Source organism: Rhipicephalus sanguineus, chromosome 1, assembly GCF_013339695.2.
Source record: "Rhipicephalus sanguineus isolate Rsan-2018 chromosome 1, BIME_Rsan_1.4, whole genome shotgun sequence".
Classification (NCBI taxonomy): domain Eukaryota; kingdom Metazoa; phylum Arthropoda; class Arachnida; order Ixodida; family Ixodidae; genus Rhipicephalus; species Rhipicephalus sanguineus.
This window is the reverse complement of record NC_051176.1, coordinates 81,923,206-81,948,538: the sequence shown is the minus strand read 5'-3', so window position 1 is coordinate 81,948,538 and position 25,333 is coordinate 81,923,206. Positions and strand designations below refer to the sequence as shown.

General features: G+C 45.8%; 2 protein-coding genes across 2 annotated transcripts in view; both read left to right on the top strand.

Annotated features, from left to right (window-relative positions):
- The window catches only part of LOC119393446 (hamartin), a 68,981-nt gene extending 51,221 nt beyond the window's left edge, over positions 1-17,760 (top strand). Inside the window, exons 16-21 of the mRNA XM_037660476.1 lie at positions 2,666-2,762; positions 11,996-12,233; positions 14,219-14,307; positions 14,414-14,482; positions 16,236-16,344; positions 17,065-17,760. Coding sequence (XP_037516404.1) covers positions 2,666-2,762; positions 11,996-12,233; positions 14,219-14,307; positions 14,414-14,482; positions 16,236-16,344; positions 17,065-17,336 — 874 coding nt within the window. The 3' untranslated portion in view covers positions 17,337-17,760. The remainder of the gene's footprint in view (positions 1-2,665; positions 2,763-11,995; positions 12,234-14,218; positions 14,308-14,413; positions 14,483-16,235; positions 16,345-17,064) is intronic.
- A 1,229-nt stretch (positions 17,761-18,989) lies between these two features.
- On the top strand, positions 18,990-24,087 carry LOC119393440 (calcium channel flower). The gene is made up of 5 exons (XM_037660464.2): positions 18,990-19,254; positions 19,945-20,029; positions 21,379-21,504; positions 22,389-22,496; positions 22,905-24,087. Exons 1-5 carry the CDS (start codon positions 19,143-19,145, stop codon positions 23,008-23,010), a joined length of 537 nt encoding a protein of 178 aa, XP_037516392.1. The 5' UTR covers positions 18,990-19,142; the 3' UTR covers positions 23,011-24,087.
- Positions 24,088-25,333: the final 1,246 nt, after the last annotated feature.

Sequence of the window (25,333 nt, the reverse complement as noted above, 5' to 3'; positions counted from 1 at the left end):
TGTCGCTGCCCTTAGTTTAATTCTGGTGGCCTAGTGGCAACAGTATCATATTGAGAAGTGGAGTTAAGTCAGCGTTTATTCTTTTGCACGGTGGTGTTATCGCGATCGCAGTATCTTGTATCTTAAGATACACGATACATTCTTCAATGTATCGGAAATACAGATACTGATACACGTCTTGCGAGACGTATCGCGATACAGATACAAGATACCCAAACAGTATCTAAGATAGTATCGAAGATACATGTATCTTCGATACTGCCCAGCACTGTGCTCAGGCAAACGTCCTCTAATATCAAAAGTGCCTCCGAGACTTCCCGTGAGGTGCGATGAGGTCGCGACATCATTAATAATTTTTTGATCGGGCAGGAGACCAGTCGTGGCGACACAATCATCAATCGCGATGTAGTCCTGAAGGGTCATATTTGTGAGAAGGACAGCATCGAAGGTCGGGCAGTCATCCTCGGTGGACTCGGCTGACACCTCGTCGATGCCATCGTCAGCTACTGCCGCATGCTCGAGCCTCAGATGTAAACACGGTCACAACGGGGAAAAAAAAAAGAGAACTCCGCAAGAAGAGACAGTGCCGACACAGCACAAGGGAAAATGGCGTCGGAGGCGCAGTGGAGCGAAGAAAGAAGACGCCGACGTTTGGTGACGCTGCGATCGCCCCCACTAGTTGATGACGATGGCGATGTCACTCAGGTTTCGGTTACGCTCCAGTGGTGCCAGCACTGTTTTACCACACTATTGTGTAGCGGCAGCCGTCAGCATTTTTCCGAATTAAGCGGTGCGGAGCCCAATTCTGACAAATTAACGAAGGTTTGGTCCAATAGGTTAACATGCACTTTGGCCGGGACCAGTAGAGCCGTCCGAATTATCCGAATTTCCGAATTAACGGGTGTCGAATTAACGAGCTTTTACTTTATCACCCGTCATGATGCCTAGTGGCTATGGTTTTAGCAGAACATGAGAATGCTAGTTTGATTCCCGGCCACGGCAGCTGCATTTTGAAGGGGGTGAAACGCAAAAATAGCCATGTAGTTATTCGCGTGCGTGTTAAGGAAACCCTCCCCTCCTTTGCGGTGCGCATCATAATCGTATTGAGACTTTGGCACATAAAAATTCCATAATTTAAATTAATTTTTTTTTCCATGTCTCCTGTAATTGCATAATCTTTCTTTAGTCCTGTAGCTGGCGATATACAGCACAGACGAAAAAGCTTCAGACGAAGGTTTTCGCAGCGTTCGCTTAAAGGAGGCCATCCAAGAGTTCTTTTTATGCCCATTGCACTCTCGAATTGATCATATCGCCCCAGGACGTACCTTGTAGTGCTGGGCTGAATGCATTCAAGAGCTTTAATTCGCACAGAATGGGATGGATCCCACAGAGGGCAGGTGTATTCAAGTAGTGGCCTTATGTAGGCTTTGTATGCAGCCCGTTTAGCATGACTTCCAACGTACTTGAGATTGCTCTGAAAGAAACGGAGCGAAGCTCAAGCCTCACTTACCATATGCCAATATGCTCCGACCATGATATATGAGAAGGATAGCCTTGGGGCCTGATTGGAGCAGCAATGGCTGTTACTGAACATATTAGGCACCGACTTATTCCATGAAGAAGAAGTGATTCGTAATGGCGCGGCATAAAACAAGCTAAGAAGAAGAGCTGAAGCACTTTTTGAAGGCCTTCAATAGATGCCAAGAACAAGAAAACACTGCTGACAGTTCAGATTGGTGTGCCTTTTCTCTGGAAGGACCACTCGATCTAGAAGTCCAGTCATCGCCATTAAAGCCGTGGAAGAAAGGATGGCACCGATGGAAGCTCAAGGATGGTGTTAATTTTGTCACAAAATATTGCTGTATTGTTCATTCGCTGCGATTTAGACTAATTCAAGCCCATTTGAAATGTTACAATCTATAAGAGCCAAATCCAAATTTTACTCCTGAATACCGACGATTGTGGGCTATATAGATTTTAGCCGCAATAAAGATTTTAGGTATTTTGGTGACATGAACACACTGCCAAAAAATTATTGGAGAAGGCCAGACCATATTGTCAGTAGCAGAAAATGACGTTTTTCTCAGTTTCAGTTAAAGTGGACTTGGCCCTTTAAGAAAAAAATGCCACATATGTATTCGGCGTAATCTTGTCTATAGAATCTTCAGGGGAACTAGAAAATAAAACTTGTCATTTGAAAATTAGACTACCTAAATCAAGCTCCGAGAAGTGTCAAAATAGACATATTTAGATGGCAAACGCAATAGCGCCGTTATCTACCCATTTGAAATTGGTGGTGCAGCAGTGGCTGTCTCCCCACTTTCTCTTGGTGGCAATTTCTCTGCTCTGCCGCTGCAGATTCTGAATAGCTATATGCTTGTAACACGTTTGTGGGCTGTAAGAATTTTTTCAAATCTAACGCACTGGAATACGAATACGAATACGAGGTTTAGAAATATCAGTAAAAACACACTTCTGCTGTCATATTATCCAATTTCACTTAGAAAGGAAATCGCATTAACCGCATTACATTGCATTAACCATATTATAACCTACAGGATGTTGGTTGTGAAAAGGGGAAAAAAGTGAAATGTATTATCCCAGAAAACTTATTATGCAGAATCGTGTCAACGAGATAGCACTGTAATTGTTGTGGTTGACGCAGGGAGTTGCAGATGAAGAATGAACTTCTGACGCGGGAGAACAGGTCAATGGCCGAGCAGGTGCGCCACACTGAATCGGCGAGAGCCGCCCTTCAGAAGGTGGGTACACACGCTTTTTTTTAGATGCGAAGCAGCTTTTGCTTGGGGCTGTGTCCGTCCTTCCCTCACGCATCCGCTCCCCCACGCACATGCGCCAACTCTCCCCCCTCTCCTCGCGTGAGCGCTGCCTCCGTTTCGTTTCTTCTCTCCCATTTCTCTCTCTCTGCCACAGCTGTGCGCTCATATATAATGCAGCGCGCGCATGCTCCCGTTGTACTCTCCTTCGCAACGGCGCTATGGACGCTCGCGAAGCTGAACATAAACGGCAACGCCGGCAAGCGAATCGAAGCTGCGAGGCAACACAAAGCCGAAGCGCAACGGAAACGAGCTGGGGGGGTAACGTAAGCGGTACACAACATATACACAACTCCACACACAAATGAAACATATATGGAAACATACAAATGGAACAACAATGGAAACACAAGTGAACACCCAGCACTGCTTCGCATCCCCACATGGTTCCCTTTAGTGGGAGATGGTGTAATTTTTTGTCCTTATCCTCACCTGTAGGAATAGCCAGTGCATTTGGTCTCACAATGGCCACCACTAGTCGGGAGCAGGTGGGCCAGTTTCGATGAGCCCAGAGCTCAAGGAAACCATTGTTGTAGCCTGTGTTGATGGCTCGGTGGCTGTGGTGTTTTACTGTTGAGCACAAAGTCGTGGGTCTGTTTCCCAGCAGTGGTGGCTACATCACAGTGAGCGCAGTATACAAAAACCTCTGTGTGCTTAGATATAGATAGGTGTATGTTAGGAAACTCCAGGTAATCAAAATGAATCCCTTGTGCACCCACCATGGAGCATCCTTCATAGCCATATATAGTCAAACACGGATATATCGTACTTGAAGGGGATCGCGAATTAGTTCGATATATGAAAAATTCTATATAAAAAAATACAGGCGCCGAGACCTTCCCAGTGGCGGACGATCACCCACAATCAGCGCATTCAAGAAAGACAATTAATTCCGCACACACGATGCAACAGAATGTTTCATTTGCGTGAAAAAAAAATCGCTTATCTTGGCCTGCTTCTTCATCTTCCAAATGAAGTTGAAGACGCTGGCCTTGATCTTATCGAGACTGTCCATGTGCGACAGCCCGGTTCCCTCTATGTCGCCACAACAACGGCGAATCAAGCCGAACGCTGCCGCCACTTCAGCGGCGGAGTGCACGCATGTACAGTGAAAGCTCGTTAATTCACACCTCATTAATTCGAAATTTTGGATAATTCGAAATGGTCGCCGCAGTCCGGTCCGCAGTGCATAGGAGACCATGTGTAAAACGATTCGTTAATTCGAACAGAAATTGCCGCCTCTACGGATAATTCGAAGCGCGCGCCGCCGAGCGTCATCATCGTCAAACACTAGTGGAAGCTTTTACGGCCGAACGATAGGTGGCACGACCGGTTTTTTCGAGCTTCAAGTGGCCTCCGAGCAAAGGGCGAGCAAAGTATGGCATCCGAAATCGAGGGAGCAATTTTTTTTTTTTCCGTAGCCCTCCCGCTATCTCAGCGCCTGGCGCCACTTGTATACGCGGGACCCGCGGGACGCTGAGGAGTTGGCGGAGTAGTCCTAGCAGTCCTAGGCCGCACCCGGCAGCGTCACTTTGTTCCTCGAGCACGTTGTTCGTTCACGCCGTCAAGCCGTCTTATTCCGCATCGAAGTTGCAAGATGCCGCGGGGAAACTACTGCGCGAAGACTGTCAAGGAGAAGGTGGAGATTTTGCGAGAGGTTGACCAAGGGAACTCGAGCAAATACGAAATTGCGAGGAAGCACGGCATACCTCCGAGCACGTTGTCAACCTACATACGCAACAGGACGGCCATTGAAAACGCCTATGAAGCCGAGGATTTTGGCGCCAGTCGAAAAAGGCTAAGGACAGCGAAGTTCCCGGAACTGGAGTCGGCTTTGATTATCTGGGTTAAAGGAATGAGAGCCCAGAGTATCGCATTGAGCGGCCCTATCATCATGGCCAAGGCAGCCGATTTCGCCCTGCGCTTGGACATTGAAGACTTTGTCGCCTCCGAGGGATGGTTTCATCGTTTCAGGGAGCGGCACAAGCTCGTATTCCGCACGTTATCTGGCGAGGCAAAGGAAGTGGACGCCGAAACATGCGCTACTTGGAGAAGCGACACCCTGCAGCAGTACTTGGAGAGCTACTCACCACAGGATGTGTTTAACGCTGACGAGACAGCGTTATTTTTCAAGTTGCAGCCAGACAAGACGATCACCTACAAGGGAGACAGCTGTGCCGGCGGCAAGCGCAGCAAAGAGCGTGTCACTGTTCTGGTCGCCGCAAATATGACCGGTACGGAAAAGGTCCCCCTTTTTGTGATTGGCAAAGCACTCAAGCCACGGTGCTTCAAAAACATTCGGTCACTGCCGACGGAGTACGCCGCAAACAAGAAAGCCTGGATGACAGGTGACCTATTCAGGAAGTGGCTACTGAAATTCGACAGGCGAATGGAACTGGGCGGCAGACGCGTTCTTCTTGTCGTCGACAACTGTTCGGCGCACAAAGTCGATGTTGAGCTGAGAGCAACAAAGTTAGTGTTCCTTCCAGCAAATACGACTGCGGCCCTACAGCCAATGGACCAGGGTGTGATAAGGAACATCAAGTGCTTTTATAGCCGTCACATGCTGGAGAGAATGATTTTGTGCGCGGGCGACAGGAAGGACTTCGGCATTACGCTGCTCACTGCCATGCACATGTTGGTGCGCGCATGGGAACAGGTGACCGCGACCACAATCGCAAACTGTTTCCGCCACAGTGGATTTGCAGCTGGAAGTGCGCAGGATAGTTGTGACGTCGACGTGGACGGGGCTGAGGAGCTCATGCCAGTGGCATTGCGCGACACTCTTCGGGGCGTACGTTTTGCCGATTATGTTGAAGTTGACACCGGTGCATCGGTGTGTGGTGCCCTGACTGATGAGGACATTATCGCTCAAGTAGCCGGTGCACAGCCTGTTGCTGAAGAGCCAGAAGGTGAGGAAGACGAAGATGACGAAGCGCCTGTGCGCCCGTCAGCTTCTGCGGTGATGGAGGCACTTAATGTGGCGTGTCTCTTCTTCAGCTTTGAAGAGGGTGAAGAGGATTCCCTGCGCCGCGTCCGCGCGCTGGAACAGAGAGCCGCAGCTGTGGCATTCAGAGAAAAGAAGCAGATGGTCATCACCGACTTTTTTGGCCAATAAATATTTTTCGTGCCCCCACCCCCGAAATCCACCCATTTTTGCTCACTTTCATTATTTCGAATTTTGTTTAATTCGAAATTGCTCAGCGTTCCCGTGGAATTCGAATTAACGAGCTTTTACTGTAGCCACCGCCTCGTCCAGACGATCTTCGTCGCCACTTGAGCTATCGGCCTGGGCATCCTGGGTCCCTGCGACTGCAGCTACAATGTCCTCGTCATCAAGGCTTGCAACAGCCTGAACATTGCAGTCCGCTTCCACGAAATCGTTTGCAGACACTTCGGGTGGAACGGCAGCCGGGAAGAGGGGCGACAACTCGTGAAACACGTCGTCTATGCGCTCGTCGTCGCCACCTTCACCAGTTTCCGCAAGTTCCGCCGTCGCAAAGCCTGCCTTCCGGAAGCAGTTGGCCACTGTGTCCATCTTCACGTCTCGCCAGGTGCCCATCATCATTTGAATAGCACCAAACAGGTCAACCTTCAGCTCAGTGCCCATGCGGAGGTTGACCAGCAGCCTATCAAGGAGTTGCCTCCTGTAGCCCACCTTGAAGGACTTGATGATGCCCTGGTCGAGCAGCTGCAGCTTCGCTGTCGTGTTGGCCGGCAGAAACTTCAGTTCGATGTTTTTGAGCTCGCAGGTGGTGTGGTGGGCCGAGCAGTTGTCCACAAGAAGGCAAGCGTGACGCCCCGGCTTGCCCAGCTCGACGTCCCACGCTTGCAGCCATTCTGTGAACAGCTGATGCGTCATCCACACCTTCTTGTTTGAGGCGTAGCGAATGGGGAGCTGCTTAGAGTTCTTGAAACAGCGCGGTGCCCTTGCTTTCCCGATCACAAAGGGCTGGAGCTTCCGAGACTCGTCCATGTTGGCTGCCAGCAGAGCGCTCACGCGGACTTTACTTATTTTGCCGCCGTGACACGTGCTATCCTGGACATCAAGAGTATTGCTCGGCAGCATTTGCCAAAATAGACCGGTCTCGTCGGCGTTGAAGATTTCCGCGGGTGAAAACTTCGCGGAGATTTCCGGCCACTCCTTCGTCATCCACTGCTGGATGTCCTGGCTGTTTACGGTTTCGCTTTCGCCAGAAATGGTTTTGCCGACGATGTTGTAGCGTTGCTTAAATCGGTGAAGCCACACAGTGTTGTTGGCGATATTGTCTTCACCGAGGGCAGCGGCAAACCATTCGGCCTTAGCCATCAGCATTGGGCCATCCACAGGAATGTTCTTCGCGCGCACTTTTAAGAACCAGGCATAGAGTGCAGTTTCTACTTTCCCATGGGAAGGAGCGCACACACGAAAATCTCCCAACATTCGCTGCTTCGCCGCCTTTTCCCTTGATATCTGCCTTGTTCTTCAACAAGGTGCTCAGCGTGCTGCGTGGTATCCCGATGTCGACCGCCACCGTCGAACTTTTTTCGCCTGCCTCAACATGCTGTATGGCTTTCAACTTTGTCGCAAAGTCAAGGTTCTTGCGCTTCTTGACACTGGCCATTGCTACACAACGTTCTCCTGCTCTATTCTCCCTGCTGGAAGACATATGAGTATGTAATTACTGAGCTTACCAAGGAAAGAAGAAACCTGACTGCAGTTTGCACCCCTTGAGTGCTGTGCCCAAGTCAAGTTGCATCACAATTTTTACTCATATATTGCCTTTCGCAGATAAATTACCGTAATTACTCGAATCTAGGCCGACCCCCTAAAGTCCGAAGCACGAAAAAAAAAAAAACTTACCTCGAATGTAGGCCGGGTAAAATTCACAAAGAAAACATTTATTGCAAATATGAAAATGAAACGGAGCAGTTGGTTCATCATCAAGATGCCGCGCTCATTCCGAGTCGTCGTCGCTGATCTCTTTGTCGCTGTCCTCAAACAGTGCGCAATCCTCAGTGCCATCAAGCGCATTTGATATGCCGCACTTCTTGAAAGAGCGCACGATCAAAGTTCCTGGGATGTCGTCACACGCTGCAGCCACCCAGCCTGCCAACTGAGACAGTGATGCCCGCTTGATGCGGCCCGTCGGCGTCAGCTGGTGGTCCTCAGTGCTTAACCAGTCCGTGTATAATCCCCGCAGGCGATCCTTGAACGGCTTGAACGGCCGGAGGCTTGTCCTTGAACGGCCCGCACAATGACGTTTCGCGGGAAGGCCTCATTGGCGGGCAGCGTCTTCCTCTTAAAAACGATATAAGGAGGGAGCTTGTGCCCGTCCGCTGTGCAGCACAGCATCACAGTCGCGCGCTGCTTTTCATAGCCCGCAGAGCGCACCTTCACTTCCTTGGCTCCTTTTTCTGAGACCGCATATCAAAATACACCGGCGTTTGGTCTGCGTTGCCGATTTGGCCTAGTAGATACGCTCTCGCTTCTCTCTTCCGAAGCACGAAACGCTGGAACTCCAGCAACTTCTCTTCATAGTCAGCTGGTAACTTTTGGGCGATTGAGGTGCGACGACGGAGGCTGAAGCCAAAGCGCTTCATGAATTTCTGCAGCCAGCCTCGGCTGGCTTTGAAGTCTGCCGCCGAAACACCTTGCTCCCTTGAAAGTGCCCTCACCGTCGCCTGGTGCACTTCCGTTGTCACTGGAAGGGCAGCTGCTCGCTGCGTCCGAACGAAGTCGGCCAATGCCGTCTCCATTTCAGGGTGACGGCCTTTCCGTGGACCGGTAAAAGCAATCCTCGTTGCGGCGCACGCGAAAAGCTCCTCCCGTTGGCCCCTCCAGCGACGAACATTCTTTTCGTCCACTCCAAAGTCCCGCCCGGCTTGAACGTTGGAGGACGACTTTGCGGCTAGCACAACTTTCCTTTTATACGCCGCACTATAATGACTACGCTTGTTTGGCGCCATTGAGCTACGCCACACACAGCCCGCTCAAAGCGAGACTCGAACTGACGAACGGCTCGCCTCAACACTCGCCACAAAGATAAAAATGGCGGCCTCGCGTGCGTACTTAAGCCAGGTGTTGGCTCGGCTACTAACGGCTACAATACTGTCTAGGTGGCGCTAGTTTTGCAGCATTTTCTCGATGAAAAATGGCGCGTTTTTCAAAATCCTCGAATCTAAGCCGAGCCCCCACTTTGGCACATCGTTTTTTCGAAAAAACCATCGGCTTAGATTCGAATAAATACGGTATGAGCATGAAACCCCTCGTACTGGTCACACTGTCTACACAGAAATTTGTTAAGTTGAAATTGCATGGTCATTTTTGTTTGCATGTGACAATTATCTCAAATCTGTGCTCTATCTGCTGGTGTTGCTTCTGACCATCATGGAGCATCACTGACCAGCCCGAAAAGCCCGTGCAATATTTTTGGCTGCGCAGAATTTGAAGGGCTTCTTATGAATTCTAGATACAGTAGACTGCTACAGTACAATTTTTATTGAAGTGGCAACGATAGCAGTGAAAAGGCCAGATTATTAATTGATGCAATGGTTAGTTGTTGGTTGAATGTCCTGGTCAAGAAATTGGAAAATGTTCAGCAGCATATTGTCAGTACATAGTACCACACAATTTGAATCCAAAGCCCGCTCATGTGCTACTTATACAGAAATTGAATTGGATGCCTTTTGTGAAAACCTAGGATTCACAGCAGGTGCAAACGCCTGGCACTCAGAGGCTCAAGAAAGATGGCAAACTTGGATTTTCCTGCTCACATGTTTCCTCAGATGCAGCTTATAATGTGACCACATCTTGCAGTCTTGCTGCAAGTTGTGGTCACATTGGTCCTATTGTCATTAATGTCACATATTCATATGGTCACATATCATGATTTCGCCAACTGCCCAACTTCGTAACTTTGTTTTTGAACCAAAGCAAGGTGGACAAAAGCACAGAAAGGCAAAGCGTGCACAACGTGCGAATGTGTAAGGCGAAATGGGCAAACGTGCCTTTCTGTGTCTTTGTCTACTTTGATTTGGCGCAAAAACGAAGTTGTGTATCACCGACACCAATTAGCACAAACCCATACCCTACTATGCCTTACAGCATCAAGGTACTACTTATAAAGGCTAAACATTACTTTCAAAAACACGCTCTCTTGACATCATACTATGCCTTCATCTTTATTCATTGAAATTATTGTATCAGTTCCTGGAGACTCACATATCGTTGTCATTTGGCCCACTTGCAACACATCCAAAGTAATGCTGTTTCTATCATCATATTGGCTCCTTATAACGCTCATGTTACCCCTATTTTAAATCTCCTCACAATAAGCAAGCTTATCTGGTATAACTGAAGCATCATTATCTATCACCTAGTTAAAAACCCATTACATTACTTTTTGTCACGGTAGAAATAGAGTTGTTAATCCTAACAGTACTGGGTTCTCCTTACAAAATAACCTTTTACTTCCAAAGTCATACTAACTGTTGCTTTTGTTAGTTTGAATATGTAGAATAGCTTACCAGTTCAAGTAAAATCTTACCAACATCATCATCATACCAGCGTTTACTAAGAGCTTATATTATTACTTTGTTGAGTGCCCTCTACCTCAATGTCTTTTTTTTTTCCTCATTTCGCTTTTTCTCCGTGTTGAAGTGTTGCCCTAATATATATTACTTTAACATTGTATAAACTGTATACACTCAAACCTCACTATAACAAAGTCTCATCTGCCACGAAAATAACTTCGTTATATCCGAAAATTCGTTATAAACGTTTATTTTTAACACTGTAGCTATGACAAGGCTATTCTTCATTTACTTCGTTATAACCGATAATTCGTTATATCCGTGTTCGTTATAACGAGGTTTGAGTGTAACCGTTTTGCATGTTTCTTCAACTGCAGTCGATGCCTTTTTAGCACTGTATTATTATGTAACCAATAACAAGAGATCCCGCTGCAGTTTTTTGACTGTGGGACTTCTTTCTGCACAGCCTCTCCTGTATATATTTTGCAACAGTAGGGAAAACTTCATCTTGCTTTGCCGAGTACATTTGAAACATGATACTCTCAAAGACACTGCAGTGACTATCATTCTGCTGCCAAGCTTCGTGCTTTGGGTTTGACTTTCAGCAACAGTGGCTGCAATTGTGATGATCACGAAAGGCCAAAACGTTCAGAAAACTCTTGTGGACTTAGATATAAATGTGTTTCCAGGTATTCCTGGTGGTCGGAATTTTAAACTAGAACCCTTCATTGCAGCATCTCTCAAACTCTCCATTCAGCTTGCAGCACAGCAGCCCTACAATTTAATTTCTTTATTTTAACCCGGGATGGTACTCTATACTCGGGGACAACTTTCTGTGGCAATGAAGGGAAAGCTACGGGGGCGGAGCGCCTGCACATGTCCTGCTACGCGAAGTAGTCCAGTTTGGCGTGCGTCTCGTAACGCCGGGGAAAACGATGGCTAGCGTTGCATTTCGACGCAAACGCTGCTTAACGTCTAAGGTACGGGTAAAAGGCGCAACTTTTTTAAGCACATAAAAACGCAAAGTGACAATCTATAAAGGAAAAGAAATACAAATATCTCACTTGTGTGTGCTGCGTTCCGTCTCAAAAAGCTACATGTAGAAAATGAAGGAGTATATTACATATCTCACGCAGAAAATACGAACGCAATTGTGGGACTACATTCATTAGCGGTAGGATACGTGCATTGTGGCTCTGTAGCCTTCCCTTCATTGCCACAGAAAGTTGTCCCCGAGTATAGACAGTGTCACTTTGTGCCATACTGTCATATTCACCATTTTATCACTTCTGCCCCATAGGCAGGGGCAACACCATGGGGGAAGGTGTAAGGAGGAGGGGTGGGGGGGGACAGCCACTTTCCTGTAGTCCTAAACTTTCACTTCTCCCACTGGAGCACCAGACAGCTGATCCTATGGGCACGCATACTCCTCCGAAGGACTTATCTCATTATAGGCTGCTCCCCCCCCTCCCCCAAATCAAGGGGGAAAAAAATCCTCTCGCTGCCACTGACCACAGGCTCCTTACGGTGACTCAAAATGCCACCATTGTAGAACTTGACACAGTGTCCAAAGTAGCAGCCCTTTCAATTCTTGAGGAGTCTTGCTTGTGCATTGGTGACCCCTTCTCGCTTGTGTATGGCAGGAAGTGGACCGCAATGCCGGCATCCTCATGGAAATGGAGATGGAGCTGGAGACAGCACGCAGTCGCGCTGCCATGAGCAGCAGCTACAGGCAGCAGGTGGAGTCCCTCCAGAAGGAACTGGTGACACTGGGCGAGATGTACAAACGGCTGGAGGCAAGATTGCAGGCTAGCGAACCCCGGCCTCAGGCCGACTCATTGCTGACCATGTTTCAAGAGGCATCGCGCAGCGAAGTGGCCGGTGAGAGTTTCAATAGTTCACTTGCCTCTTGCCAGAGCAGTGTATTTGTTGCTGCACTCTTCATTTTGCCTCAGCGTCACTGAGGCCACCTTTGTGGCCTTTGCACTTTCCTAGACTGCAGTGATTCTTTAAAATCGTACATTTAGACCCAGGTGGAAACAAATGCTGGAAGCTGTCATCTGTGCCATCTTTCTGCATTTATCGCGCAACCTTAAGTATGAACCCTCCTGCTCAATATTGCTTGTCCTGTCCACCATTCTGGCTCACGCTGCTTCTAAGCATGCATGATCACAGGTTTGATTTCCATCTGCAGCAGCCTCATTCCGGTGTTTATCATCATCACCCTCATTCTGATGGTCATGGAAGTCAAAAACGCTTGTGAATTGTGCTTGGGTGCTCATTGGAAGAGCCAGCAAAAATCAGTCTGGAGCCCTCCATCACAGTGTCCCTCATTAACCTGCTGTTCAGTTTCAGAGTGTTAAATTTCTATAAATAATATTAAAATAGTATAACTAGAACTTCGCTGCGGCTTCATGTCCCCCTCCTTTTAGCACCGTGATATGAAGAAGGTGTTCAATAACTACTATTGGCGAAAATTCTTTTATAAAGGACCCAGAACAACCTTTGTGGGTTTGCACCAAAAAAAAATAATACTGATTTCATAAGAGAGGTTTAATTCCAGGCACCCGCTAGAATAAAGGGGTGCCTAACTTGTATGCTTTCTGTAAGCGATGTCTGCTGTTTAACATTTAGCACTAAAGAGAGTTCATACAAATATCATTGCACGGCTATCAACGGCGCATTGCGAACTGGCACAGCTGATAGCGCTGCAAATGTCAGCATAGTATTTCCTGTGTGCGAAGTTATTTGAGAGGTCGAAAAAGTGGCAACAACGGTGGCTTTTTAGAACGCCATCAGCTGCAACTTCAAAGTGAACCAGGAAACGCTGGGTGATCAGCGGCAATGAAACTGATAGAAATTCCAGAGCATAGCCATAGTGGCCATTCCTCTGTAGAAGATTAGCCATTTCACTGTGTGGCTGCTGCAAGAATGGATCCCTTACTCTATCCTCTGTGAGGAAGGGAAGTCTTGCCATTCACTGGCAAAATCACCATCGACCAGCAAACACAGTAATGGAAGTGCTGCACCAACTGTGGTAAATTGTGGCAAGGTGCTGATTGTACATCATTTGCTTTTTTTTTTTCATGTTTTACACCATGACAGTGCTGAGGCTTGCATCAGTGGCTAACCACGATGTCCACACTTCAGGCTGAATTGTAAAGTTTCCAGAGATATCAGTTTCGCCTCAAGGGCAAAGCAGTGAATGTGATAGTAACAAATTGTAATGTTATACGAAGTAAGACTAGCAGCTAACTCCTTTAACGTCTGACCCAGTGTAACTGAACAAAATGCTGGCATAAGAAAACGCGGCTGTCGCAGCAAGCAAAGCGACCTTAGTGCTGTCTATTGATTGAGAGCAAACTGTACGGTGATAACGCAGCATGTACGTACAAAGGGGTGGGCCATCTACTAATCCCTGTCAAGATAGGGTGTGCGCTTGCCCGCGCACGGCCAGTCAAAGTACGCAGTTCCTGCTGGAGCCATGCCAATTGCATGTGCCTTTTTGGGAGCAAAATTTTTCCTAAACTAAGAGAGTTACAAAGCAAATCAGCATATCGCAATAATATGAAATGAGAGCTGTATGCAGTAAAACAAGAATAAATGTTCTGAATCCATTTGAACAAAAGTTATGGCATGTTGAACAGCGTTTCTGTGAAGATTTCATAATTACTCTGCATCTACTTTCCGCTGTGTACGTAACACACAACCACCACTAATTTGATGGCCATTGCCGTCATGTGGCTGTGCAAGATATTCTAGCCCAGCAGCATGTTTTTTTTGTTAAGCCTGTGAATATAAATGAAATGGCATTCAAGAGTATGTCGTTAACAGGAATGCTGAACTGTCTTTATTCTGCTTTTCAGGTATGAAGCACCAGCTGGAAGTCAAACAGAACCAGGTGGAATCGCTAAGCTGTCGGGTGAAGCAGCTGGAGTCAACTCTCTCAAGCAGGGTATGGAAGTTATTGGGCTGCAGTTGGTTTTGCATAGATTATTGCGGATAAGTGTTCCGCTCCTGTTCAGTTAGATGACATGACTGTCTTTTTTCCTTTTTATCAGGATGCTAAGGTTCGTGACCTCAAGGAGCAGCTTGAACGCATGGAAGCCATCCACAAAGAGCAGCTACAGGTCGGTGCTGCAGTGAAGCATCGGTCTTCTCACAACATAATTTCATACCACAGAAGCTTCTTTTACCTTTTTGTTGCTTTGTACAGTGAAGTTCTTTAACGATCACACCTTATGCAGTGTTGACTGCTGATATTCAATCATCAGAAAGGTTCTAGTCAAAACCAGTCAAGCAAGCATTGTTCACTACAGTTTCCCATCTCTTGACTCTGCCTCTGGAAAGGTTACACAGCTGTGATATGGATGCCATATTACACCAGAAAATGGCTTAAGAGCAGCAAATCATTGAAAGAAAATTTTTAGATGGATGCTTTGTTGTCTCACCTTGCATTGAGACAATGGTCATCTGCATTTGTGCATGAGAAAGACCATGTGTGAAGTGGACTATAAGTAAGACGAGATCATCTCCAACTACAGTAAAAACTTGTTCATTCGAACTCGGTTGTTTCGAAATCCCAGTTAATTCAAAGAATTTATGTGGCCCCATATTTTGTAAAGTAAATTTGAGTGGATAACTTGGAGTGGCGGTCAGCACCAGCCAGCTTAATTAAAAAACTTTGGGTGCTATGCGGCAATTCCCGATCCCAATTTTGCGGCAAACCCAGGGAAATGGCGGCCGTTTGGAGCCGCAAGGCAGTGCCACGTAGAAATGCTGATAATTCATAGGTGAAGCAACTCAGCCTCGTTGTTGCCGGCGCAAAAACAAATACAAAAAAAGGCCTCGTGGTCAGCTGAAGCACGCCTGTGGAAATGAAGACGTGCTTCACTGCAACACAGCGGTGACACGCAGGCAGCATGTCACATGCTCATCGCAGTGTCAGCGCGTCATGATTTACCCCTTCTTTCAGGGAAAATAAAGAAAATAATAATGGCCAGCCTGACAGAATTCGCAATGTATGCGAACATCCGGATTGGCAGTTGCTCCGGCAATTTTTGGACTTACACTGCTGGCAGAGTTCTTGCCTGCAACACCTACTTCGAAAACTGGAATGATCATGTTTTTCAGCCAGATCTCATCGCAGATTCCGTCAGGCTGGCCATTATTATTTTCTTCATTTTCCCAGAAAGAATGGGTAAGAACGCGCTGACGCTTCCTGCGTGTCAACTCTGTGTTGCAGTGAAGCACGTCTTCTTTTCCGTAGGCGCACATATCAGCTGGCAACAACGAGGCTGAGGTGCTTCACCTATTTATCGTCAACATTGCTACGTGGCATTGCCTTGCGGCTCCAAAGGACCGCCATTTTGCCGGGTTTACGGCAAAATCGGGATCGGGTATTGCTGAAAAACATAACCCTTGGGGCTGCAAACTAACAGACACAGCAAACGACCACCTCTGATTACTTTCAGTAATTCAAAGTTCCTTGCATCCCGCTTAATTCGAAGATTTTTCACAGTCCCAGTGACTTTGAATTAACGAGGTTTTACTGTACCTTTAGGCTGGTTCGGCTGGCCTCAGTTTCTTACATGTCTGAGAATTGCTTTTGCAGTCTCGTTTTCTTGGAAAAGGACTTCAGGAAAGGAGAGTTTGTGGATGGGTTCAGCCACTAGTGGTTGACCCTATTCCAACTTCCAGGTGGTTGGGCAAAAGGGCTCTTGGCGGCCACTGCAATATTTTGGGGAAGATCAAGGCTGTTCCATTAATACATGCCTTGAAGTTCAACATCTCACATTCCACGTTTCATTAGAAAATAGAATATCCCGAACAAAGAGCTGGCCTGAAAAACTTGTTCATTGTTGCTTCCTTCTCTCTACACAGAGCAAGGACTGCCGAATCAACGCCCTGGTCAGTTTGTGCCAGAGAATGGAAGCACATTTGGTTGAAGCCCGCTACTGCGCAGAGCAGAAACGAGAATCAAGTTCAGAAGGTGAGAAACTCCCTGTTTTGTGAACGATCTTGCTATTAGGATGTGCATACAAGATTAACGATCTTGCTTTTTGAAGTTGGCAGAAACAGGTAAATAGGACAATGCAACAGGGTGAACATTGTCCTGTTTCCTCTCTTCTGTGTCCATGTTTGTCTTGAAGCTTTTACTAATTTGTACGAATTCCTGTGCAATGTTGGAAATTCGTTTTAAATGCGCTTACAGATAATATGGGTTACAAAAATTTGCAATCATGTTTATGTAAAGGAAAAAACAGGTGGGCTCGGTGCCTCCAACAGGCCCACATTATTATATTGTGTTCTGTATGTCATATTAAAGACTCATCAGCATCTTGCCTTGCCAATATGAGGCACGGGAACTCATCGGCCTCATTGGTCCCTGTACTCATTGGTCTTGAATGCCCCATCATGCTGACAACACAGAGTGACAATTACTTGTTTATACCTTTTCACAAGGTTTTTGACTGTGAGCGAGAAATATTCTGATAACATGGAAGAATTCACGCACTTACAAAAAACATACCTGTACTGGTGTGAGGGAACGTGTCTTCTTTTCAAGTGCGCTGCTTCTTCCATGTCATGGCTTGCCAAGCAGCCCATTACTTTCTTTTAAGTGCTGACGGTTTTGTAAGATTTCCTTGGACAGATCCGAAAACTATTAGCTTTGTTGTTCGTGACACGTTTTCTCCATCTCTTTGCACAGCATCCGGGGGATTTGATGACATGTGCGCCAGCATGGAGCTCGACGGAAGCAGTCCAACGGTCGACCCTACCGGACTGTTGGGCTCTTACACTTCAAACACAGAGATGACACCAGTTTCTGACATGCTCAAGGAAGCAGAGCAGGCGGTGTGTTCTCCCGAACAGCAGCAGAGTCCACTGCTAGAAGAGCTGGAGTTGAGCGGCACTGTTCAGGCCGATGATGAAAAACCTCAGATAAATGTTGCTGATGAAGAAACAAGTGACCTACTATGAGCAGCTACAGTCAAGCCTCACATGTAGAAGCATACTTAAAGCTTAAGGGTTTGGGGTTCAGGGCAGAACCCTGTTTTGCACACTGGTTTACAAGCCTTGCTGAATGCGCTTAGTACAGCCCATGTGCCAGGGAAATAGCACAATGGTTGCATGTTTCTGGACTCTGTCGGCACTTCCGCTAATAATGTTTCCTAATTAGTTACTATTCTTCTAGAAAAAAGAAGGGAACTGTTTGAAGATTGCATGTTGATAAACATTTTGAAGGTGCAGATTTGTGAGCACGGTTTTGGCCTTGCCTGTCAATGGGTTTGTGGGGCTTTTTTTTTTTTACCACTGCGGTCACGGAGGCTTTGTATGAAACAAGGGAAAGTTCATGTTGATGTTGGTTTTGAGTAGAAATGTTAATAAAGTTTTTGTACATACACCTAACTGTTTGAAGTACTGCTTTCTTAAATAAATTGCATCTCATAAATAACCCCACAAGCCAAAAGTGCATAGAAAATGGGTATTCACTCTGCCTGCATTTTTCCAGTAGGTGCCTGCTTTTTGAAATCACTTGCGGTCACATGACGCAGTGTTAACTGGTTCACTTTCACGTAGGAATGGTATACCGGAATGCCCTGTGCAGTGACCACGGCACTTGAATCGTAAGCTTTGGGCCATATACTTTTGTGATCACTCCGTTTGCTGTGCTGTACTTTTTTCGCGCAAAGTATAAAGCAAAAAACATACAAGCATGTGCTGTTTCATTTAATTTGTTTTTGTGTGTAAATTCCAGTAAACAACAATGTAATGCCAATTAGCCCAAGTTGAAGCCGTGTTGTTTACGTGATCTTGAATGAACCTTGTCATTTTTCGTTCTCAACCTTTTGCACCAAATGTCATACTTTGATAAGGGTGGCAAGGTGTGCTCCAGAAGCCAATAACAAAGGATAAGTGGAAAATTAAGTGGATAATCATAAGATAAAGCCCTCGTGTCCCATTAGCATTTCTTGTAAATGTAAACATTTCTAATCCGTATTTTCACTGTTATTTTTTCTGGAAGGATCGCCAAACGCAAAGATGCGGGCTCGATTCCTGGCCACAGCGGCCGCATTTCAATGGTGAAATGCAAGAGCATCCGTGAACTTCGACTTATGTACCCCGGGTGGTAAAAGTGAAGCCGCAGTCTCTTGCTCTGACGTGCCACATAATTGGTGGAGCATTTACGAAAAAGGTGCAATTCAGGGAGTATTATAGGCTTAGCGCTGAAGGAATTGATCACATATACCCTTCGACTGCAAAAATTGGGAGCTCTCAGTACTAGTACGTCTGGGTCTAGAGCGAAGGTACGACTTGGTCTCGTACGAAAAAGCAAACATCGAGCTATTGGTGGGTACCTGGGAAAAAACAAAAACGGACGAGCGCGCGTAGCGTCGACACCTCCTCCGACGCCGCACCCTCCTCGTGCTCCATGCTCTGGTCACAATTCCCAGCATGCTCCCGTTTTATTTTTTATGGCTAGGCCGGCTAGGCTTCAAGATTGTCACGTGACGCTCCCTCCTAGGTATTTTTTTCCTCCATGCCAGTTCACTTTACTACCACTCCACACCACATGGCGGCCGACAAAGCAGGAAGTGCAGGAAGTACCGTCACTGCTGACGTTACTTCGCAGTGGGCGGTAGGGGCCGCAGCCGCCGCAGTGAGCGACCTCGGCCTCGCAGCGCCTAGCACTACGTTGGCAGCTGATTTCCAGCAGCAGCAGCAGCCGTCTCCGGCTGTTGCGCTATGTGAGTTAAGTCCTTAGGGCACGCCGAACCGTCAGCAATGTTTCCCAACGTCGGCAAAATCGACGACAAGGGCCCGGGGGGTCCCGGCGACGACGCGCCGTGGTGGCTACGCTACTTGGGCAGGTTCGTAGGAACTGTCAGTGCACTCGGTAAGCCTAACCGAATTTTTAATTTATTCTTTTTTGGGCTTCGCTGAGCCGTAATACTTTTGCTTTGAAAGTTGCATCGCTACTACACCTCGAGAAGCGATGCAGCTGACGAGCGATATATCCTTTATTCAGGAATATGAAGTCTGCTGTCCTAAAGCGGTTTCATATTTGATGAGAGGACGAGGTGTAGGTAGCTGCCGTGGTGACGCATATTGTAAACTGAACTAAACTCGTATGGCCACAGGCCATATGTTAGCATAACTTTTTCTAGTACGCGGATGATCGGGGGTTCTTCGTAAGTACATAATTCGCCTCGTTCTGAACTTTCGAGTGGTCTGAATTGATTTTGGGAGCGGGTTCCTCCGCGCTAGCTGCTCCGCGATGTCATGTGAATAGCGTGAAATGTTAATGATGGAATATTCGAGATTTGCGCAATGAAAGCTTAACTACCTGACATGTGTCGTGCCCGACATTCTTTAATGTAACTACACTTTGGAGTTCGTAAGCTGAACGCTTCAGTTTCCAGTTCACTCGTACGTAGTGCTCACTATAACTTGTCTTATCCGTAAGATTGTCGCCTTTTCGACACCGCTGTACGACGTAAAGCGGTAGTTGGTGTGGTGTGATACGAGAGAAGGTCATGTGAATGGGGTTCGGGTGCATTCATTTTGAGTTCTAATTCTTTTTCAGTTGCCATTGGTCTCGGCGCGCAGTTGGCAGTGCTCTCTGCTGTCACCATATCATCGGCATGCCTTTTGGCCGCTATTCTGCAAATGTAAGCGATCGCATCCGTTTACGAATTCGTACTTAGTACGTCAGAAGAAAAACGATGTCACGCTGACAGTTTGGAGCTTGAAAGAATTTGGTGCAGCTGTTCGTTTCGTTACTTGTAGCGAGAAAAGAAAAGGGGGTTCGGGATTTCTTGCTGCTGTGTGTGTTCATTTGCATTTCCTCACCCACGAGTGTACCCTCATACGCTTCAATAAGAGTAGGGGAGAAAGCACTGGGAAGAATCTTGTGTTCACAACCGAATGATAGTGGCGTTCAAACAGATACGTCTTCTAATCGAATACCGAGTGTTTTGTCATTTCTATAGAGAAGGAAGGGTAAAAATTCTATAGAGTCAAGTTGGTTATAAAAAAAGTAAAAAAAAGACATATATACTTGTACATATGCATGTAAAGTTGCTCGCAACTGAACGTTTTGTGTAAAGATGAGCTTATAATTAACTGCTGTTCCATATGTAAAAGCAGTTAATTATAAGCATATTACATATGTACAGCCTCCAGCAATTTTTAACTTTATCGCATGAGCATCGACCACACGCAGTATCAGCGCCTTACAACGGCAATAATCTGCAGGACCAGCAGTAGTACTGCCAGTCTCGCAGATTATCGCCGTTGTAAGGCACCGATACTGTGTGCGGTCGACGCTCGCGCGATATAGTTGAAAATGCTGGAGGCTGTACATAGACGTTCACGGGGATAAAATGGAATCAGCTCGCACAGGATAGGGTAAACTGGAAGTCACTGGGAGAGGCCTTCGTCCTGCAGTGGACTTAAACAGGCTGGCACTGATGATAATGACATATATGTACTTGTATATATGCATGTAAAGTCACTCACAATTAGGCGTTTTGTCTGAACAAGAGCTTATAATTAACTGCTTTGAGTTAGCTTGTGCACAATATTATTGCACACTAGAGCTCATTGAGCATCTTTGTCAAGAAAAAGCTTTTCAGTGTGCGGAATCTTTCAAGAAACATTCCTCACACTGTAGGCTGTACAAAGGTTCTGCAAACAAAATCATTTGACCGGCTATTCTTGTGTTTATCCCCTAAAGTGCCATGAAAAGCTATTATCCCTTATGTCAAACGGCGAATAACGTTCAGCACTTCCAGATAGTGGATTCTGAAGTAATAATTACTCGCAAAGACTGTTCACTTTCTATCAGCAATTTCAAATACTTCCAAGCTTCTGCTTGATGGATAGGCGTTTTACTAGTAGTGGTACTTGAAGTGAAATGCTTTCTATGGTCTTGCGCTGCGTTATTGCTGATATTAAGGCAGGAAGTGTTTCTTAATAAACATTGTTGACTTGCACATACTGACACTTTCTCCTCCAGGATTGTTGGCATGATGGTGGCCCTGATTGAAGCACCATGCTTCTGCGCGTTTCTCGAGTTCGCCCAGGCCCCGGGCAACTTCTTTGACCGCAAACCATACTGGTACAAGGCCCTTCTGTATGGAGTGTAAGTATAGTGCAGCGTCGACTGCTCATGTACTTCAAAATGCCCAAAATCTTGATAGCAGCTGTCTCATGGTGGAAATAAGTTAAACCTACATACAGCCGTTTTCACAGGCACAGAGTTTAAAGGGGCCTTAAAGAGGAAAGAAATTTTTCTCTTATGAATTAATTACCCTTTCATATTGCCAAAAGCACAACTCTTGCCGCGAGAAGACTAAAAAAAAAGTTGCCATAAGAAAATAAGGTGCTGACACTGCCTTCAGGTTCCTGCACCAGCTTGCCGCGACATCATAGACATTGAAGGCATCTGCGAGGGCCTACATGATTATTTCTCAGCAAAAATGAACTGTGTTGTGTTCTAAGGAAGCCAGAGGCTAGACACCAGTGTGGCGAAAATATGGGGGGAGGGGGATGTCTTTGAAATCCGTGACGTTACACTGACATTTGGGTGCTCAGATTTCTGCACGAAAATAAAAATGAAACTCTGACCTTTGTTTCCTCATCTTATAATGAACTTATCATGGGAAAATCAATGACAATAAAGATCAAAATGAATAAATCAATATAAACAGATATAGCGGCTCACTTTTAGTGTCCATTAATGTGAATGTCAATCAAGAGCTCTGCAGTGTAGGATCAGTGCAAGAGCTGAATTCGTATGAAGCCGAGTCATAGGGCCCAGAATTCAATTTGTGTGCTGTAATTGTGTCAAGGCGGCAAGCTGCTCTGTTCATTATAAACTGCATGCTCAAAGCAAGCCAAAATTAAGCTTTTTCGCAGGGACCATGCCCTGTAAATTTCTATGCCAACTGTGCATTCCACCATGTGCCTTTCGGTTAAACTATGTGACCAGGTGACAATGCTTGTTGTACATGTTCCTTGTTTCAGAGGTGGTGTGCTACCTGTGGCACTGTGCCATGGCATTACTACTTTCTTTGGTGGTGGCTTGGTATTTGTGGCTGGATGCATTTATGGAATCATGGCCATGGGTCGCAAGTGAGTGTTACAACTTGGCTACCACTGTCTGTTTCATGTTTTTAAGATCTTGAAGGCATTGCATAACATTAGAGAGAGCCTACACTGAGATATCCAGTTGTGAACAGCTGACAAGACCAGAGTACAGAGGAAGGCCTTCCTTGAATTTGGGAAAAGTGCTTTACAAATTGTGAACCAGTATGGCCAATAAATGTGCACTAACATTCACACATTTGCTTTTGTATGTCAATGTGCACTTTAGTCAGAACTTGTGCCAATAGTACTTCGCAATGCAAGGTTGCTTCCACTCATAGACTTGCTCCATAGTGTCTTCCGGTCTCCAGGTATCAGATGATTGCTTGCCAAAAGAAGTGACTGCAGTGATGTAAAGGTAGCAATTCTGAAATGTTGCTCTATTGCCTTTTGTAGAGCCAGTGCTGATGAAATGAGAGCTCGTGCCACAAGTACCGCCAACCTGGTTCCGTCTAGTGGAGACGTCGAGGCACCATCGGGCGACAAGTTCACACCCAGCTAAAGGCAGCTTGAAACGAAGATTCGGCCATCATTCTGTCGAGGTCTGGATGCTGTCCCTATCTATGCTGCAAACTCCCTCACATTCTTATTGTCTGTAGTTTGTTCGGGCAGCATGATAATGTGACAGATCATTCCAGTTGAACAGAACAAATCTTCCACCATGCACCATTCCGAAGCTGTACATTGTTACAGAGGTGTACAACTTTGAACAACCTTGATGGGTGTTGTGCAGTCTGGATGGAGGATGTGCAGGACACGTGTGCAGGGGATATGCAGGACAATAATCTTTTTTTGTCATTTGCTCTTTATATCCACTGTGTTGCCTAAGGCTTTTGTGACAGCTAATCACTTCCTTTTTTTTTTTTTTTTTTTTGTGGAGTTGCACAAATGTTTAGGCATATCAGTATGTTCTTGCTCTTTTATTTTTTTAAGGTGTTTAATGAGGAGCTCAAGTTGAAGTGTGTGTGCAGGTATTTTACATGTCTGGGTGTTTTCTCACAGATCGCGTGTTTTCCCTTATATACATAATATTTTTCGTGATACTTGTTGCATTGCCGCACTTTTACCTCCTTTTATTCGTTTGTGAAGCCTGTTCCCAGAACTTCTTGTTAAGTGCTGCTCGAGGTATTTCAAAGCAGCTCTGTTCCATGGTTTTTTGTCAACCTGCGTTACTGCCACCGGGTGTCTGTAATAGCCTTCTGCCTATGTGGAAGTATCTTGTTGTAAATTGTCCCATTCATGCTAGAACATTTTTTTTTTTTCTAAACATATTTATAGACTGTATGTGTGGGTGTGTGAAAATGCAGTATAGTAGTCATTGGGGTTAAGCAGCTTGATCTAGCCGAAGTGAGCCGGGACTTTATGCGACGTTTGGAGTTAGCTGTAATGTATGTGTGCAGATGCACTGGTTCTTAGCGTACACTCACGAGATAGGCCATTGGCAGCATGTGTTGTAACTTGTGTATGAGGATCAAGTTTGTAGTAACCCCAACCAAAGTATACTGCTCCACTTGCATCTGTTCACTGAATGTGCTATGTATTCATTGTGTGGTGAATAAAGTGTGCCGAAAATGTGCCAGCACGAGGCAATTCTTTTCCATTGGGAGCCAGCAACACGTACGTCTAGATTTTGCGTCGTAGGTAAGCATGTGCATCCCTTCTAGAAGACAGTGCACCAATAAGCAACAACGTACACTGCCACATTATAATGCATGTGTTGCTGGTTGTTGGTGCTGCTAAGGACAGGCTGTGGTGTGCTTGGTAGTTGCTGCTCAGCACAAGCTTATGCCTGCAGTTGTACCGGCCTACCAATTTTAGTAGCTAGAATGTTCAGATATCTGCTACTTCTGCACAAGTTTAACTGTTTCTCCTTTACCCTAATGTTCAGGTTCCTGCATTGGCCTTTCATTGCTGTGGCACTTTGTTTTGGATGGCTTTAAATCCCTTCTGGAAGGGCTTACTCTGCATTTCAATTATAGCCGAGTAATCAAAACTGCTGGCAGGCAACATTCTGTCTATAGTACAGTTTCATTATTTCCAAATAACACTTGTATATACAGAAGTCGTACAGGAAGAGGTCCTACAGTCTGGAACTGCAGCGGGACCTCTTGTTATTAATTTCCTACAAACACTAAGTTAAAAAGGTGGCAGTTACGATTAGAAAACTAAATAAAATGATTATGTAATGTATGCAATGTTTAAGCACAACACCTCAACATAATAAACATACACCCATGAAAATGTACACCCTACGTAGGTGAGTTTTTTACATGACCTGGTGACGTATTCTAAATTTTCACACTGGCAAAACCAACAGTAAATTTGCCGTAGTTGCTTTGCGCCTTAGGAAGTAAAAAATTTTGTATCTCAAACCTAGTGGTGTTAGGATTAGCGAGACCATGTCTACCAATAAGTAATTGTAGGTTTTCAAGTGTAACATAAGCTTTGTAAGAAGCCAGTGTGATCATACGGACAGTCTTATTTTGGATAAGCTGCAAAAGGGCTATATGACGCTGGTATGCTAGCCCCCAAGAACTGATACAATACTTTAGATTACTAAAAATGAAAGTATTTATTTAATATGTTAAAGTGTCTTCTTGAAAGTAGTGCCTGGCCGCTATAAGCACCCTTATGCCATAAGCTATGCATAGTTTATATGTGTATTAAATTTTTAAAATGGGTCTAATTAAATATGTAAAATGTTCATTGGGGCGCTAATATTGCGTGGGATGTTCTTATATGTACACTGGAAGGAGGTTAGAATTTTATTGTGAGCTAAATATCATAAACTTTGTTTTTTGAGGTTTAATTAGCAATTCGTTTTT